Source organism: Sinocyclocheilus rhinocerous, unplaced genomic scaffold, assembly GCF_001515625.1.
Source record: "Sinocyclocheilus rhinocerous isolate Xijiao unplaced genomic scaffold, SAMN03320098_v1.1 scaffold942, whole genome shotgun sequence".
Classification (NCBI taxonomy): domain Eukaryota; kingdom Metazoa; phylum Chordata; class Actinopteri; order Cypriniformes; family Cyprinidae; genus Sinocyclocheilus; species Sinocyclocheilus rhinocerous.
The window spans coordinates 3,081,348-3,093,556 of NW_015627890.1; the positions used below are offsets into that span (position 1 = coordinate 3,081,348).

The 12,209-nt window shown below is 36.2% G+C and overlaps 3 protein-coding genes across 4 annotated transcripts in view; 2 read left to right on the forward strand and 1 right to left on the reverse strand.

The window, feature by feature from the left end:
- The window catches only part of LOC107736196 (GLIPR1-like protein 1), a 5,558-nt gene extending 4,405 nt beyond the window's left edge, over positions 1-1,153 (forward strand). The window contains exon 5 of the mRNA XM_016547676.1: positions 1,009-1,153. Coding sequence (XP_016403162.1) covers positions 1,009-1,153 — 145 coding nt within the window. The remainder of the gene's footprint in view (positions 1-1,008) is intronic.
- Positions 1,154-5,019: 3,866 nt separating this feature from the next.
- LOC107736428 (Bardet-Biedl syndrome 10 protein-like) lies at positions 5,020-7,860 on the reverse strand. 2 transcript variants are annotated; one of them, XM_016547847.1, is made up of 4 exons: positions 7,794-7,860; positions 7,287-7,474; positions 6,268-6,611; positions 6,112-6,171 (listed from the first exon to the last, which is right to left on the reverse strand). In XM_016547847.1, coding segments are annotated over exons 2-4 (534 nt in total). In that variant the 5' UTR covers positions 7,794-7,860; the 3' UTR covers positions 6,112-6,169. The 2 variants fall into 2 exon arrangements, with proteins under 2 accessions (XP_016403328.1, XP_016403333.1); XM_016547842.1 differs by having other exon boundaries at positions 5,020-6,611.
- Positions 7,861-8,286: 426 nt separating this feature from the next.
- On the forward strand, positions 8,287-11,223 carry LOC107736208 (synaptotagmin-1-like). Its single transcript, XM_016547686.1, has 6 exons — positions 8,287-8,294; positions 8,967-9,030; positions 9,189-9,356; positions 10,280-10,397; positions 10,497-10,630; positions 10,712-11,223. Exons 1-6 carry the CDS (start codon positions 8,287-8,289, stop codon positions 10,913-10,915), a joined length of 696 nt encoding a protein of 231 aa, XP_016403172.1. The 3' UTR covers positions 10,916-11,223.
- Positions 11,224-12,209: the final 986 nt, after the last annotated feature.

Below are 12,209 nucleotides of genomic sequence, written 5' to 3' on the forward strand. Positions count from 1 at the left end.
TCCTATGGGCTGACTAATCTTGGAATGTGTCTACTAGGAGTTTGCTGGCTACTCCACTTTTATGAAACACATTAATGTCATCATGTGAACCTGTTACCTAATGTCTCAAACTTGAACCTTAAAATTTGCATCTCTCCATAATTTCATTATGGTTGGATATTAAATTAGCAATCATTGAAATAATAAGAATAAATCTGTCTATAAATATATATATATATATATAGTTTCCTTTCTGCTGTGTGTAAATCATTTATTTTAGTTCCATATACACAGTAGGCCTGTAAATGCATTTAGAAAACTGCAATTTTCATTTTACTTGTAAGAATGGCCATCATAAAAGTGCTAGCTGAATAAACCTGGGTTGATATTTTATACTCTTTATTGCTTGTCTTCTGTGTGATTTTCTAGCCTTCAGACTCAATCTCATTTTGAAAGTGTGTTACAACCTCTTAGGATTATGAAACGTGAATATGAGTGTGTGTGTGTGATAGTGAAGATACACATCAGTACAGTGCCTGAGAATTCAGCTGTTGTGTGTTTCACACACATATAAGCAACGTAGTCACGACACATTCCTGATGATTTTACAGTCGCCATGGAAACGGGTGTACGTATAGCACACTGTAGGCCATGAGTGAGAACAGCTATGAGTCACGAGTTACGAATTATGTTTTGAAGTAGTTGTGTGTTTATTTTTGTGAGTAATCAATCAGCAGTGCTCTATTAGTGCAGGAGTAATGTGTCATTGATGGTTATATTATTTTAGGTTGGTTGTCTGTACACCTGGGCTAATGACACATAAGGATGTCAGAGATGAAAAAAATTAGAAATTCTTTAAGAATTTGGTTGAAAATGCAGAAGTCAAGTTCTTAAGGCAAAAACATTTCATAAAAATGCTTCATAGGTTTCTGAAAAATATCTGGGGTTACTTGTTTTTTTGCTCTATAAGTCAAACAAAAAATAACTAAATTAATTTTAATTCAGAACTTGAAAACATGATACCTCTAGTGGAGATCCAGTGGTCATCACACATCTCGGGCGAGTTCGTGGCCGTATTCTGGATAAAGCTCATGTGTTTTATGGGATTCCGTATGCAGACTCTCCTGTCTGTGGGGGACAAACGCTGGGCTCCTCCTTCACCCGTGTCACCTAGGACGTAAACGTATGACGCCACATTTCCCCGTCCTGCATACATGCAGGTGTGTGCTGGGGAGTTCTCTCGGCTGTGTCCTCCTAAGGTATGAAACATTCCAATCATGACACACATTTTCAAACCATCCACAAAAAAACAGTGCATTCAGACAATTATAGTATATATTACATCCTTATCTTTTATGTTATGATGAATGGCTGGAGCACCAATAAGAAATTCAGTGTTACATATTTCTAAATATTACTAAAAACTGTAATAGTATCTCAATAATACTCAAATTAATTGGAATAAAAATAAATAATCAAATAAGCTAAACAGAAATAAAAAAATACTAATAAAAATGCCAAAAGCATAAAATTGCTACAAATTAAAAATTATTACAAAAAAAATTTAATAAAAACAAATAAATAAATATGAATACATATGATGAATGATTTTATTATGTGAACAAAAAAAAGCATACAGAGTGAAATATGGTTATCTGGGACAACAGTCCAATATATAATTTAGTGAACAATTAATAAAAATATCTGACTGCAGAATGATGCGGCTGGCCAGATTCCAGGGAGCCATAACACATATATCACACATAAACATCATGTACAAACACTGAAATAAACTAAAAACGAATTCTGTGCTTTTGAAGGTTCTAAGATCATCAACCCATTTTGTTTCCTGTAGGTCTTTGAGACATGGGGGCCGTTCATTGATGGAGAGCTGATCCAGGAACAGCCAATCACAGCCTTCCAAACAGGCCACTGGCAGAGAGTTACAAGCCTGTTATACTAGGTTTGTGCTCCAACAACATCAGCATATTCTGGGTTAAACATTAGCTAAGCTGTCACATGCTGTTGATTACCACAGAACATTATTGCTGTGGGATGAATTTAAACAAGTCTTACTTTTTATTTAAAGGAATAGCTCACCCAAAAATGAACATTTGCTGAAAATGTACTCACCCTTTGGTTATCCAAGATAGATGATTTTGTTTCTTCATCAGAACAGATTAGGAGAAATGTAGCATTACCTGTACATCACTTGCTCACCAATGGGTCCTCTGCAGTGAATGGGTGCCGTCAAAATGAGAGTCCAAAGAGCTGATAAAAACATCACAATAATTCACAAGTAATCCACACCACTCCAGTCCATCAATTAACATCTTATGAAATAAAAAGCTGTGTGTTTGTAAGAAACAAATCAATAGTTAGGACCTTTTTAACATCAAACCGTTCAAGCTTCTGGCTAAAATAGGAGTCCTCATCCATAATATTGCTTTCTTCAGTGAAAAAGTCGTCTCGTCTGAATCAGGAGAGAAATATGCACAGATGAAGCACTGTTTACAAGCGGAAACAGTCCAAAACAGTTCTAAATAAATATGTAGGTGGATTTTAAGTGATTTTCTGAGGACAATGGGGGATTGACTTTTTCACTGGAGGAAACATTATGGAATATGGACTCGTATTTTGGCCAGAAGTGATGGTTTAAAGTTTAAAAAGTCTTAATGATGGAAGTGTTTATTACAGACACCCAGCTTTTCGCTTCACAAGATGTTAACTGATGGACTGGAGTGGTGTGGATTACTTGTGGATTACTGTGATGTTTTTATCAGCTGTTTGGACTCTCATTCTGACGGCACCCATTCACTGCAGAGAATCCATTGATGAGCAAGTGATGGAATGCTACATTTCTACAATCACGTTCCAACGAAGAAACAAACTCATCTCGAATGGTTTGAGGGTGAGTACATTTTCAGCAAATTGTCATTTTTTCTTTTAGCCTGGAATATTCTGTAAGGTTAGCATTGTTTACCTCTGTCAGCTCTCATCTGGCCTGTCCTATAGGTACAACCTCTGAGGAAGGCGTGACCTTTGTGTACGGCGTTTTCAACCACTCCATATCAATGCTGAAATGTGTGCTCTACACTGCTGCCATTTTAAGCAACATGCGCTTAAAATTCTGCACAAATACATTCCTTTCTACCAAAACCAGGACAGAAGAGTGATGCTTTCCCAAGTAAGACATCAGTATTCTTCAGATAAAACAACTGCAAGACAAACAGCACAAAATTAAAGTTAGGCATTATGTGTCCTTACACTTCTTTAGCTTATAAAATTGGCCTGTTTTGCAGATTGTCACGGATTTTAGTGTCAACGGTCTGCTCATTCTATAGTGAGAGTCGGTGGAGCCATTTGGCTCTATGTATTTGACCACGCTCCATCTGGTCACAACATCTGGGCGTGGCTTCCGTTCTGCTACAATCATACCTGCCATGGGGCAGAGCTTCCCTTTCTCTTTGACTCCGCCCCCAGCACTAACTTCACACTTCAAGAGACCCTTCTGGCCAATCAGATGGCGTGTTACTGGGGAACGTTTGCCCACATGGGGGACCCAAACTCTCGACATGAACAGATGCACTTCTGCACACAGCCGAGGCTGCCTGTTTGGCCACGGTACACGGCTATAGAGGGCTGGCCCATCCTGAACCTGACTCTACAGTCACACCCACAACACGGGGACAGGGACCATTTCTGTGACTTCTGGGATCGGCTGGACATCTATTGAGGGGAGGAGATTGAGCTGGAGGAAAGACATGCAAGATCAGGGCTCTAACAATTTTGATATACCCTTTGCTATTCATTAACAATTTTGCTTTTTTTTTTTTTTTTATTAAAATCAAATTTTTTATATATAATCAGTGACTGGGCCAGTATTATAACAAGATATTATTTCTAAAGTACATTACGATTAAAAAGTTAGGAGTTGGTCAATTTTTTTCATGTTTTTGAAAAGTCAAAAATACAGTAAAAACAGTGATATTGTATAAATATTATAACAATAAAAAAACTGTTTTCTAATTTAATATATTAAAAAAATGATTCCTGTGATACAAAGCTGAATTTTCAGCACCATTACTCCAGTCTTCAGTGTCACATGAATCATTCTAATATGCTAAATCGCTGTTCAAGAAACATTTCTTCTTATTATAAATGTTGAAAACGGTTGTGCTACTTACATTTTTAGTGGAAACCGTGTTTTGTGATGAACAGAGATGTCAAAAGAACAGTATTTATTTGAAATAGAAATCTTCATAATGTCTTTACTGTCACTTTTGATCTGTTTAATGTATGCTTGCTGAATACAAGAACTTATTTCATTTAAAAAAATCATACTGACCCCAAACTTTTGAGTGAATAGTACTTCTTTTATTGAATAACTAAATGTAAAGCTTAAAAAAAAAAACATTAGACAACAATGGTTTTGAACTTTTAAAAAAAACGAATTAAAAATGTTAACTGCATATAGAACTGTATTACAAATATTCCTACTATTTGTTTCTAGAAAATTACAGAATGCATTTATATTCTATATTACATATTCAAAATAATTAGTATATTCTATGAAGGTGTTACAAAAATTACAGAATTTTAAATAAATAAATATATATTACATAATAAAGGTATTTAGACTCTTAAAAATGCCTGAATGTCTGCATTATATAATAAAATATCAAAGCAAGTGGCATTTATTTTAAAAGAAAAATAAAGGAATAAGGTTAGTAGACTTTAAACGTAGTTGATATGATGATCTACAGCTGTTTTTATTTTTCAAGGACACATTTGTGAACTTGAGAGGTACTGACTACACATCCACTAAAATGACCAGTTGACTTAAAGTCATTGCAAACATGGCTCAAAAAAATTAAAGATTTTGAGAGAAGGTTTAGCAGCATTTGTTTGCAGATGCCACTTTGTATCAAATGCTTTGACATTCATACAATTTTAAGCATGACTTAAGTTCAAATACTTTTTAGGGCCACTGTAAACATAGATCAGAGCTCAGTGTGTATAAGAAGCATGTAGCGGATGACTGCATATTACAGACTTATGCATCTGTTGATTGAGTAGAGTTTGAATGCTTCGGCTTCTCTTCCTCCTCATCCTCATCCTCCTCAGAGTGTGTTTGAGGGCCGGTGCGTAATGGACAGCGTGTGTTTAAAATAGCCCCTACACATAAGAGTCTGTGCAAACACTGCAAGACAGAAACAACCAGCTGCTTCTTTCCACTGACCGACTCAAGACACGGTACAGAACTCTCACTGAACCCGAACCCAACCTTCAACTCAGGCATTTCTGACCTTTGCTCTTTGGTCTTGTCCCATTGCTTAAGATCATCCAAGAAACGCGTCTGGATATTCAGAAACCGTCTGTGATTGCGAGAATACAACGTTCTAGGCAAGCACAACAAAGCCTCTGCCAGAAGCCTACAGCTCTGTGGGTCACAAGAGTTACGTTCGTTCAACAAAAAATGATGTAGCAAGAACTCAAACATGCCGCCAACAGGAAGCACTCCACCTGCACGCAGAATACCACCCCACAGGTCTTGTGATGAAAGCACGCTTTGTGATTGGTCCAAAGAAGGACTCTGTGATTGGTCAGATGCCAGTGTCTGACAGAAGCTTTGAGATAGATGTTGCAGCATTGCAAACACACCTTGGCTCACACACACAATCTGGTCAAGAAATCCCGGTGCTGGCGCACAAAGAACAAGCGTGTGCATGTGCAAAAACGTTCCCAGACAGGCATAGCGATGCCCGCCGAGTTGCACACGTCTGCAGTACTTGAGCATCACAAGGTGTTGAAGTGGTGGATGAGAGAGTGTTTCTGCAGCGCTGATGTTTGAAAGAAAATCCAGCTGGGCCGAATCGACACACTCAAGTAGAGAAACGTGGTTCAGTCGAGCCCATTGTGACACTCTTTCTGGCTGCTTCACGGAAGACAGCACCACATGCACCTGTAAGTCCAATAAACTCGCTAACTTTTGCTTCATGGCGCTCTCTGTGCGTTGCAGATAGTCCTTTTGAATGCACACGGATATGTTTTCACCTACAGCGACAAAGGAAGCTCCAAAACTCTCATATAAAATGAGTGCTTTTACTGATCCTGCTGGTTCAGTCCACACTGACCAATCACAGGTCACAACCAGGCCTTCAATCACCTCTGAGCAGCCAATAGGAAGTCCTGTCACGGCCGTATGTAGAAAAGAGAAGTGTGAATGTATGAATGAGATTGTTTCTTCTGCATTTTGATCTTGACTGATTTTGTGGTATAACTCACACAGGACTCGTTTCAGTACATCCGCCTGGCCGATCCCCACTCTTCCAGAAATATACCCGCCGATCAACAAATCAAGAATGCTGCCCTCCAGTTTGTAACTATGGTGATTACAGTACAATGAGGCATATGGGGTAATTTCGTGTGTTACGACATCTTCCAGCTCCTTCCTGCTCACAGCCAACAGGCGATTAGCAAGATTTTGAAGACTAGGGATGCTCCAAGATCCTTTGCGCTGCATGTGTGAGTCCTGAATTTCTCGTAACAGCGCAGCCAGCAGGAGAAGGAATGATTTCGTGCCATCTCCAGTAGCTTTAGCATGTGCACACACACAGTCCAACACCATCCTAAAGAACAAAGATAACAAATGCTAAATAAATCCACATCATTTTCATATAAAAATATTATCATTAAATCATTCTAATATGCTGATTTATTATCAGTGCTGGAAACTGTTTTGCTTCTTAATATTTTTTTGGAACCTGTGATACTTCTTTTCAGGATTCTTTGATGAATAAAAAGTTAAAAAGAAGAGCATTTATTTAAAATAGAAATCTGCACTACCGTTCAAAAGTAGACTTCTTTAAAAAACATTACAAGTCTTACTGATCCCAAACTTTTGACCGGTAGTGTATATACACTATTGTTCAAAAGTTTGGGGACAGTAAGATTTTTTAAAGAAATGTTATTCATCAAGGATACATTAAATTGATCAAAAGTCGCAGTAAAGGCTTTTACATTGTTACAAAAAAATGCTTCTATTTCTATTCATCAAAGAATCCTGAAATCAAATTAGTGATTATTCCACAAAATAATAATCAGCACAACTGTGTTCAACATTGATAATAATAAGAAATGGTTCTTGAGCAGCAAATCAGCATATTAGAATGATTTCTGAAGGATCATGTGACACTGAAGACTGGAGTAATGATGCTGAAAATTCAGCTTTGCATCACAGGAATAAAACATATTTTAAAATATACTGTTTTTACTGCATTTTTTGTATTTGAAAAATAAGAGACCTGGCCATAGGGTGCTGCAGGTGGAGTGTGCGGAGAACGCGTTGTCCATGTCTGGTGATGAGAGTTTCTCCTGTGTCTCGTGTGAACAGCACACTTCCACCGTCTGGACCGAGACAACGGCGGACTACACACTCCAGCGCTCCAACCACACTGACACACACCTGCAGAGACACACACTCCTCCTGCATCTACACACACACACACACACACACACACAGCATGTATGATAACACTAACAAAGATAATGTATTAAACAAAAACACACCTAGAACATCAATATATGAGGACAGACACACTAAAAGTAAATCACATTTCTAATAAACAATCAAATTTGTTTGCATTTATCTAAACAGTGGCACTTTTGTGCACAAGACACCAGTGATATTCGTCATACAGCTATCATTACACAGCTGGATATCCAAAAGAAACAGAAAAACACGAAGCCAAAGATCTGAACCAAAACAAACCCAACAAAACGGTGTAAAATGATCTCGAAACGATAATAACCTTCTAATCTGTTGAACATCCTCAAGCTTCATGCAGTATCCAGGCGACGCACTTCTTCTCCCATGTGATTGTTCTTCCTGTAAACATACGGGAATATACTGACACCTACCGGACAGACGGTGGAAGTGTCTAGTAATGCAATTATTAATAATAAATGAAAAAAAAAAAGTTTAATAAAACAAACATCTATCTTTTTATTGAAAAGGTTTGATATATTGCATAAAACCTAGTGGATTTCACCATTTCAGGTTCAATAGAATCTTTAAACAAAAATCTCTTGAACAGATATTCTCATTCAAAAATATAAGCTATAAATATTTATTATTAATTCAACATATTTATACATTATAATATAACTATAATAAATTATAGTTTATATTTCTTATGCTCTCAAAACAGCATGCAAAATTAAAACATGAGCCAAATATATTTGTTAAAGACAAGCTTGCTTTTAACGGATTTTATTATATGGTGTAGCAACCATCATTTAGAAATGCCTATGTATGTCCTCCAAACATTTTGGGAAATAACCAGTATTGGTATCTTAATGTGACCCCTAATTTTCAAATTGTTTTTATCATCCCTCATTAAAACCTTTGTCATAATGTCCATATGGCTCCACCCTCTGCTGCACAGCTTGCAATTGGATGCTTCTCACAGTCTCTCTCTCTCTCTCATCGTCTCTCTAGCAGTGTTAAACTCCGTCAAACATCTTGATATTTTCTTTCTTTTGAAAGAAAGAGTCTTGCCAAGACGCACAAGACATCTCTCTCAGATGACCTTAGTTTTAGGTCTTTAATTTTCTGTTCTTTCTTCATAGTAATTCAGATAACCTGCCTGTCGAGTGCACTTCTAAATCAGAGCTGCAGGTAAGTGTTCTTCCTCCTGAAATATAGTATGTGATTTTTTTTTTTACAATCTTTAGATTACATACACACTTAACAGTGAACTTTTATGTGCCTACAAACACAGGTTGTGTCCAAGGTTATCCATGCATTTTTATATAAACTAATCAATGAATAAATACTTTTATATGAAAGCTTCTAAGGTTATCAGAAGGATTTGTTTGATGGAATCGTATTGGTGTTGTGTATATATAAATGCATGTTTATTATTATTTGTGCTAGATATTCAGGTATAAGTTTGAGTCGGGGGTATCAGTGTGTCTATCAGTGTTGAGACAAAAGTTCACCGCAAAACACTAGATCCAACTTTTAATGAGCACTTCACCTTTAAGGTACATCTTAAAATCCACTTGCACTAAAAAATCCTTCGTGGCAGGAATGTTATAGAGGTCACAGCATACAAATTCACGATGTGCTGTTGGGACAATAATGCATTTAATTGCATTATAACAGCGTCAGTGACTTATAGACTCTGATATTCTGTATGCAGGTTCCATATGCAGAGCTCGGAGGAAAGACGCTGGTCATGACAGTGTATGACTTTGACCGGTTCTCCAAACATGATGCTATTGGGGATGCGAGGGTGCAGATGAATAAGGTGGACTTCAGTCATCTTACAGAGGAGTGGAGAGATCTGCAGAAAGCTGAGAAAGAGGAGGTACGAGTGAAGAAGCGAATCTTGAATGCATGCAGGGTTGAGTCAAGAACTTTTTCATGCCACAGTCTGAAACTGAATTGAATAGGTCACATTGCATAGTTGAATTCATGGCGAATTGGAATGACCCAAAACAACTGAATTTCATTAGGCCAACACAAGATAGCTTTGCAATAAAACATAAATACATAATTAAATTGATTAACAATTCATTTATTAGAATTTTACAGAATTATAACACATTTGAGATTTAATAAGAAAAGAATATTAATATATATTCACATCTGACATATTTACAAATATCAAAATTTTATATTTTCATATATAAATGTATGCAACAAAAAGTAATATTTCAAATGAATATCATTTACAATAAAATTAGATACATTTATTTATGCTAAACACTTACTTGCATACAAATCTTAATTAAAGTGAAAGTGAAGTGATGTGATGTGTAGCCAAGTATGGTGTCCTATACTCAGAATTTGTGCTCTGCATTTAAACCATCCAAGTGCGCGCGCACACACACACACACACACACACACACGACCTTTGGGTTACAGGTCTGACTCGCTATCCATTAGGCCACGACTGCCCTAAATGTTGAAGGTAAAAATGTAAAACACTTCTGACATGCTAACACATTATATTAATATTTACATAATAAATGCATGTAAAATATAAAAATTATATACATTTGTTATGCAAGGATATAAGGGTAATTCATACTGAAAATAAAATTTATTAACAACTGATAATACTCTTCTCAGTTTTTAATGATATTTTACATTTCTATTTCCTTAGAAATAAAAGATAATTATATTTGTATACATGAATTACACCTCTACACCTGCATGTGACAGAAATGTGTTGATTTCAGAATGAAGAGTGAAATAATACCTGACTTTTCGTTGTTGACTCCACAGCATGAGCGGTTAGGTGATGTTTGCTTGTCTCTGCGCTACGTACCCACTGCTGGAAAGCTGACTGTTGTCGTTCTGGAGGCCAAAAACCTCAAAAAAATGGATGTGGGTGGTCTCTCGGGTGAAGTGACCTATTATATTCTGATACATTTCAGAATACAGGTCTGAAATGTCATTTCCCCCAGTTTACTAATTCTGACATTAATTATCTGTTCTACAGACCCATATGTAAAAATCCACCTGATGCAGAACGGCAAAAGGCTGAAGAAAAAGAAAACCACAACTAAGAAGAACACACTGAACCCATATTACAACGAATCATTTAGCTTTGAAGTGCCATCTGAGCAGATTCAGGTAGAGCTGAAGTTCTCATTTCTGTCCATCTTGAAACTGAACACATTAATGGTTCTTGACTTATTTTCTATCTCCTAATAGAAAGTGCAGGTTGTGGTGACAGTCCTGGACTATGACAAAATTGGAAAGAATGATGCCATTGGAAAGGTGCTCATTGGACTGAACAGCACAGGAACAGAGCAACGCCATTGGTCAGATATGTTAGCCAATCCAAGACGACCCATCGCCCAATGGCACGCCCTTAAACCTGAAGAGGACGTGGATGCTGAACTGACAAAGAAATGAAGCTGTGTGGTTTTTGTGTGAGCATTTGTATACGGAAATATTCAGCGGTTTGCTTTCATTTGTGAAGTTTGTGTGTATATGTATGCATGTCTGTGTATGTGGGGAAAGTCTGAGGTAGATCTGGTAAAATCTCATCTATTTCAGCCACATTAATAACCAGAACCACACTCATTTTCAGTATCTTGTGTGCAACATGTACAAAGACACATTAAATGATGTATTAAAGGAGAAACAGCATTCACAATGCAACATCTGTAATAATACCATATTCCTGAGTAAAACAGAATATTCATGAGGAAATAATGAAAACCAGGACAAAATCCATTGGTATTTGATTAGTGAAAAGTAGGTTTTGACATTATTAGTTGCTATTATTTTTCCTTGCCTATGCAGAAGTCATTTCATAAATGGATAAAGTTATTACATTTTGATTATGCAATCATTTGCATAATTATTTTTCTCTAATATAATGTCCACTAATGAATTGTGCATAAGACCCTTAAACAGATAAAAATGAAAGATCAGTCATCATTTACTCACTCTCTAGTGGTTTCAATCCTGTATGAGTTTCTTTCTTCTGTTAAACACAGAAGACGACATTTTCAAGAATGTTAGTAACCAGTTGCTGGTAGCCATTGATATACATATTATGGGGGGGAAAAATATGGAAGTCAATGGCTACCGGCAACTGTTTGGTTACCAACAATCTTCAAAATATCAGAATTTTCATTTTTGGGTGAACTATCCCTTTAAAAACTGTTAACATGGTCAATTTTAATCTTATGTTGTCTTCATAGAATCAACAGTATGATGTATATAAATATATAAATACACAAAATCCTTGTTGATCCTCACAAATGACATGCATATGTATTGAATGCATATAAATTATACATTGAATATAACTTATAAATTATGTTGATATATTGTTTGGGATTTTCACAAACGGAAATATGTAGTATATATATTCAGGTTTTTGCAATATCACTTATTTGTCATTGTAAACCTGGGTGCAAAAGCTTAAAAATATATTTATTCTCTTGATAAAATAAAATAAGCCATATATTTCGGCAACTGTTTGGTTACCAACAATCTTCACAATATCTTCAAAATATCAGAATTTTCATTTTTGGGTGAACTATTACTTTAAAAACTGTTAAGAAAGTAAACATGGTCAATTTTAATCTTATGTTATCTTCATAGAATCAACAGTATGACTTTTAGCAATGGCACAACAAACACATCTTAAGACACAATTTAATAACCACATACAATTGTATATAAATATATAAAT

Bases quoted from the DNA above. Each gene is read 5' to 3' on its own strand.
- LOC107736208 (XM_016547686.1), top strand. The intron at 9,031-9,188 runs GTACATCTTAAA...TTCTGTATGCAG, and splicing joins ATGAGCACTTCACCTTTAAG to GTTCCATATGCAGAGCTCGG. The intron at 10,631-10,711 runs GTAGAGCTGAAG...ATCTCCTAATAG, and splicing joins TGCCATCTGAGCAGATTCAG to AAAGTGCAGGTTGTGGTGAC.
- LOC107736428 (XM_016547842.1), bottom strand. From the start codon at position 7,474: ATGCAGGAGGAGTGTGTGTCTCTGCAGGTGTGTGTCAGTGTGGTTGGA. The intron at 6,612-7,286 runs GTCTCTTATTTT...TTTGTTCTTTAG, and splicing joins CTGCAGCACCCTATGGCCAG to GATGGTGTTGGACTGTGTGT.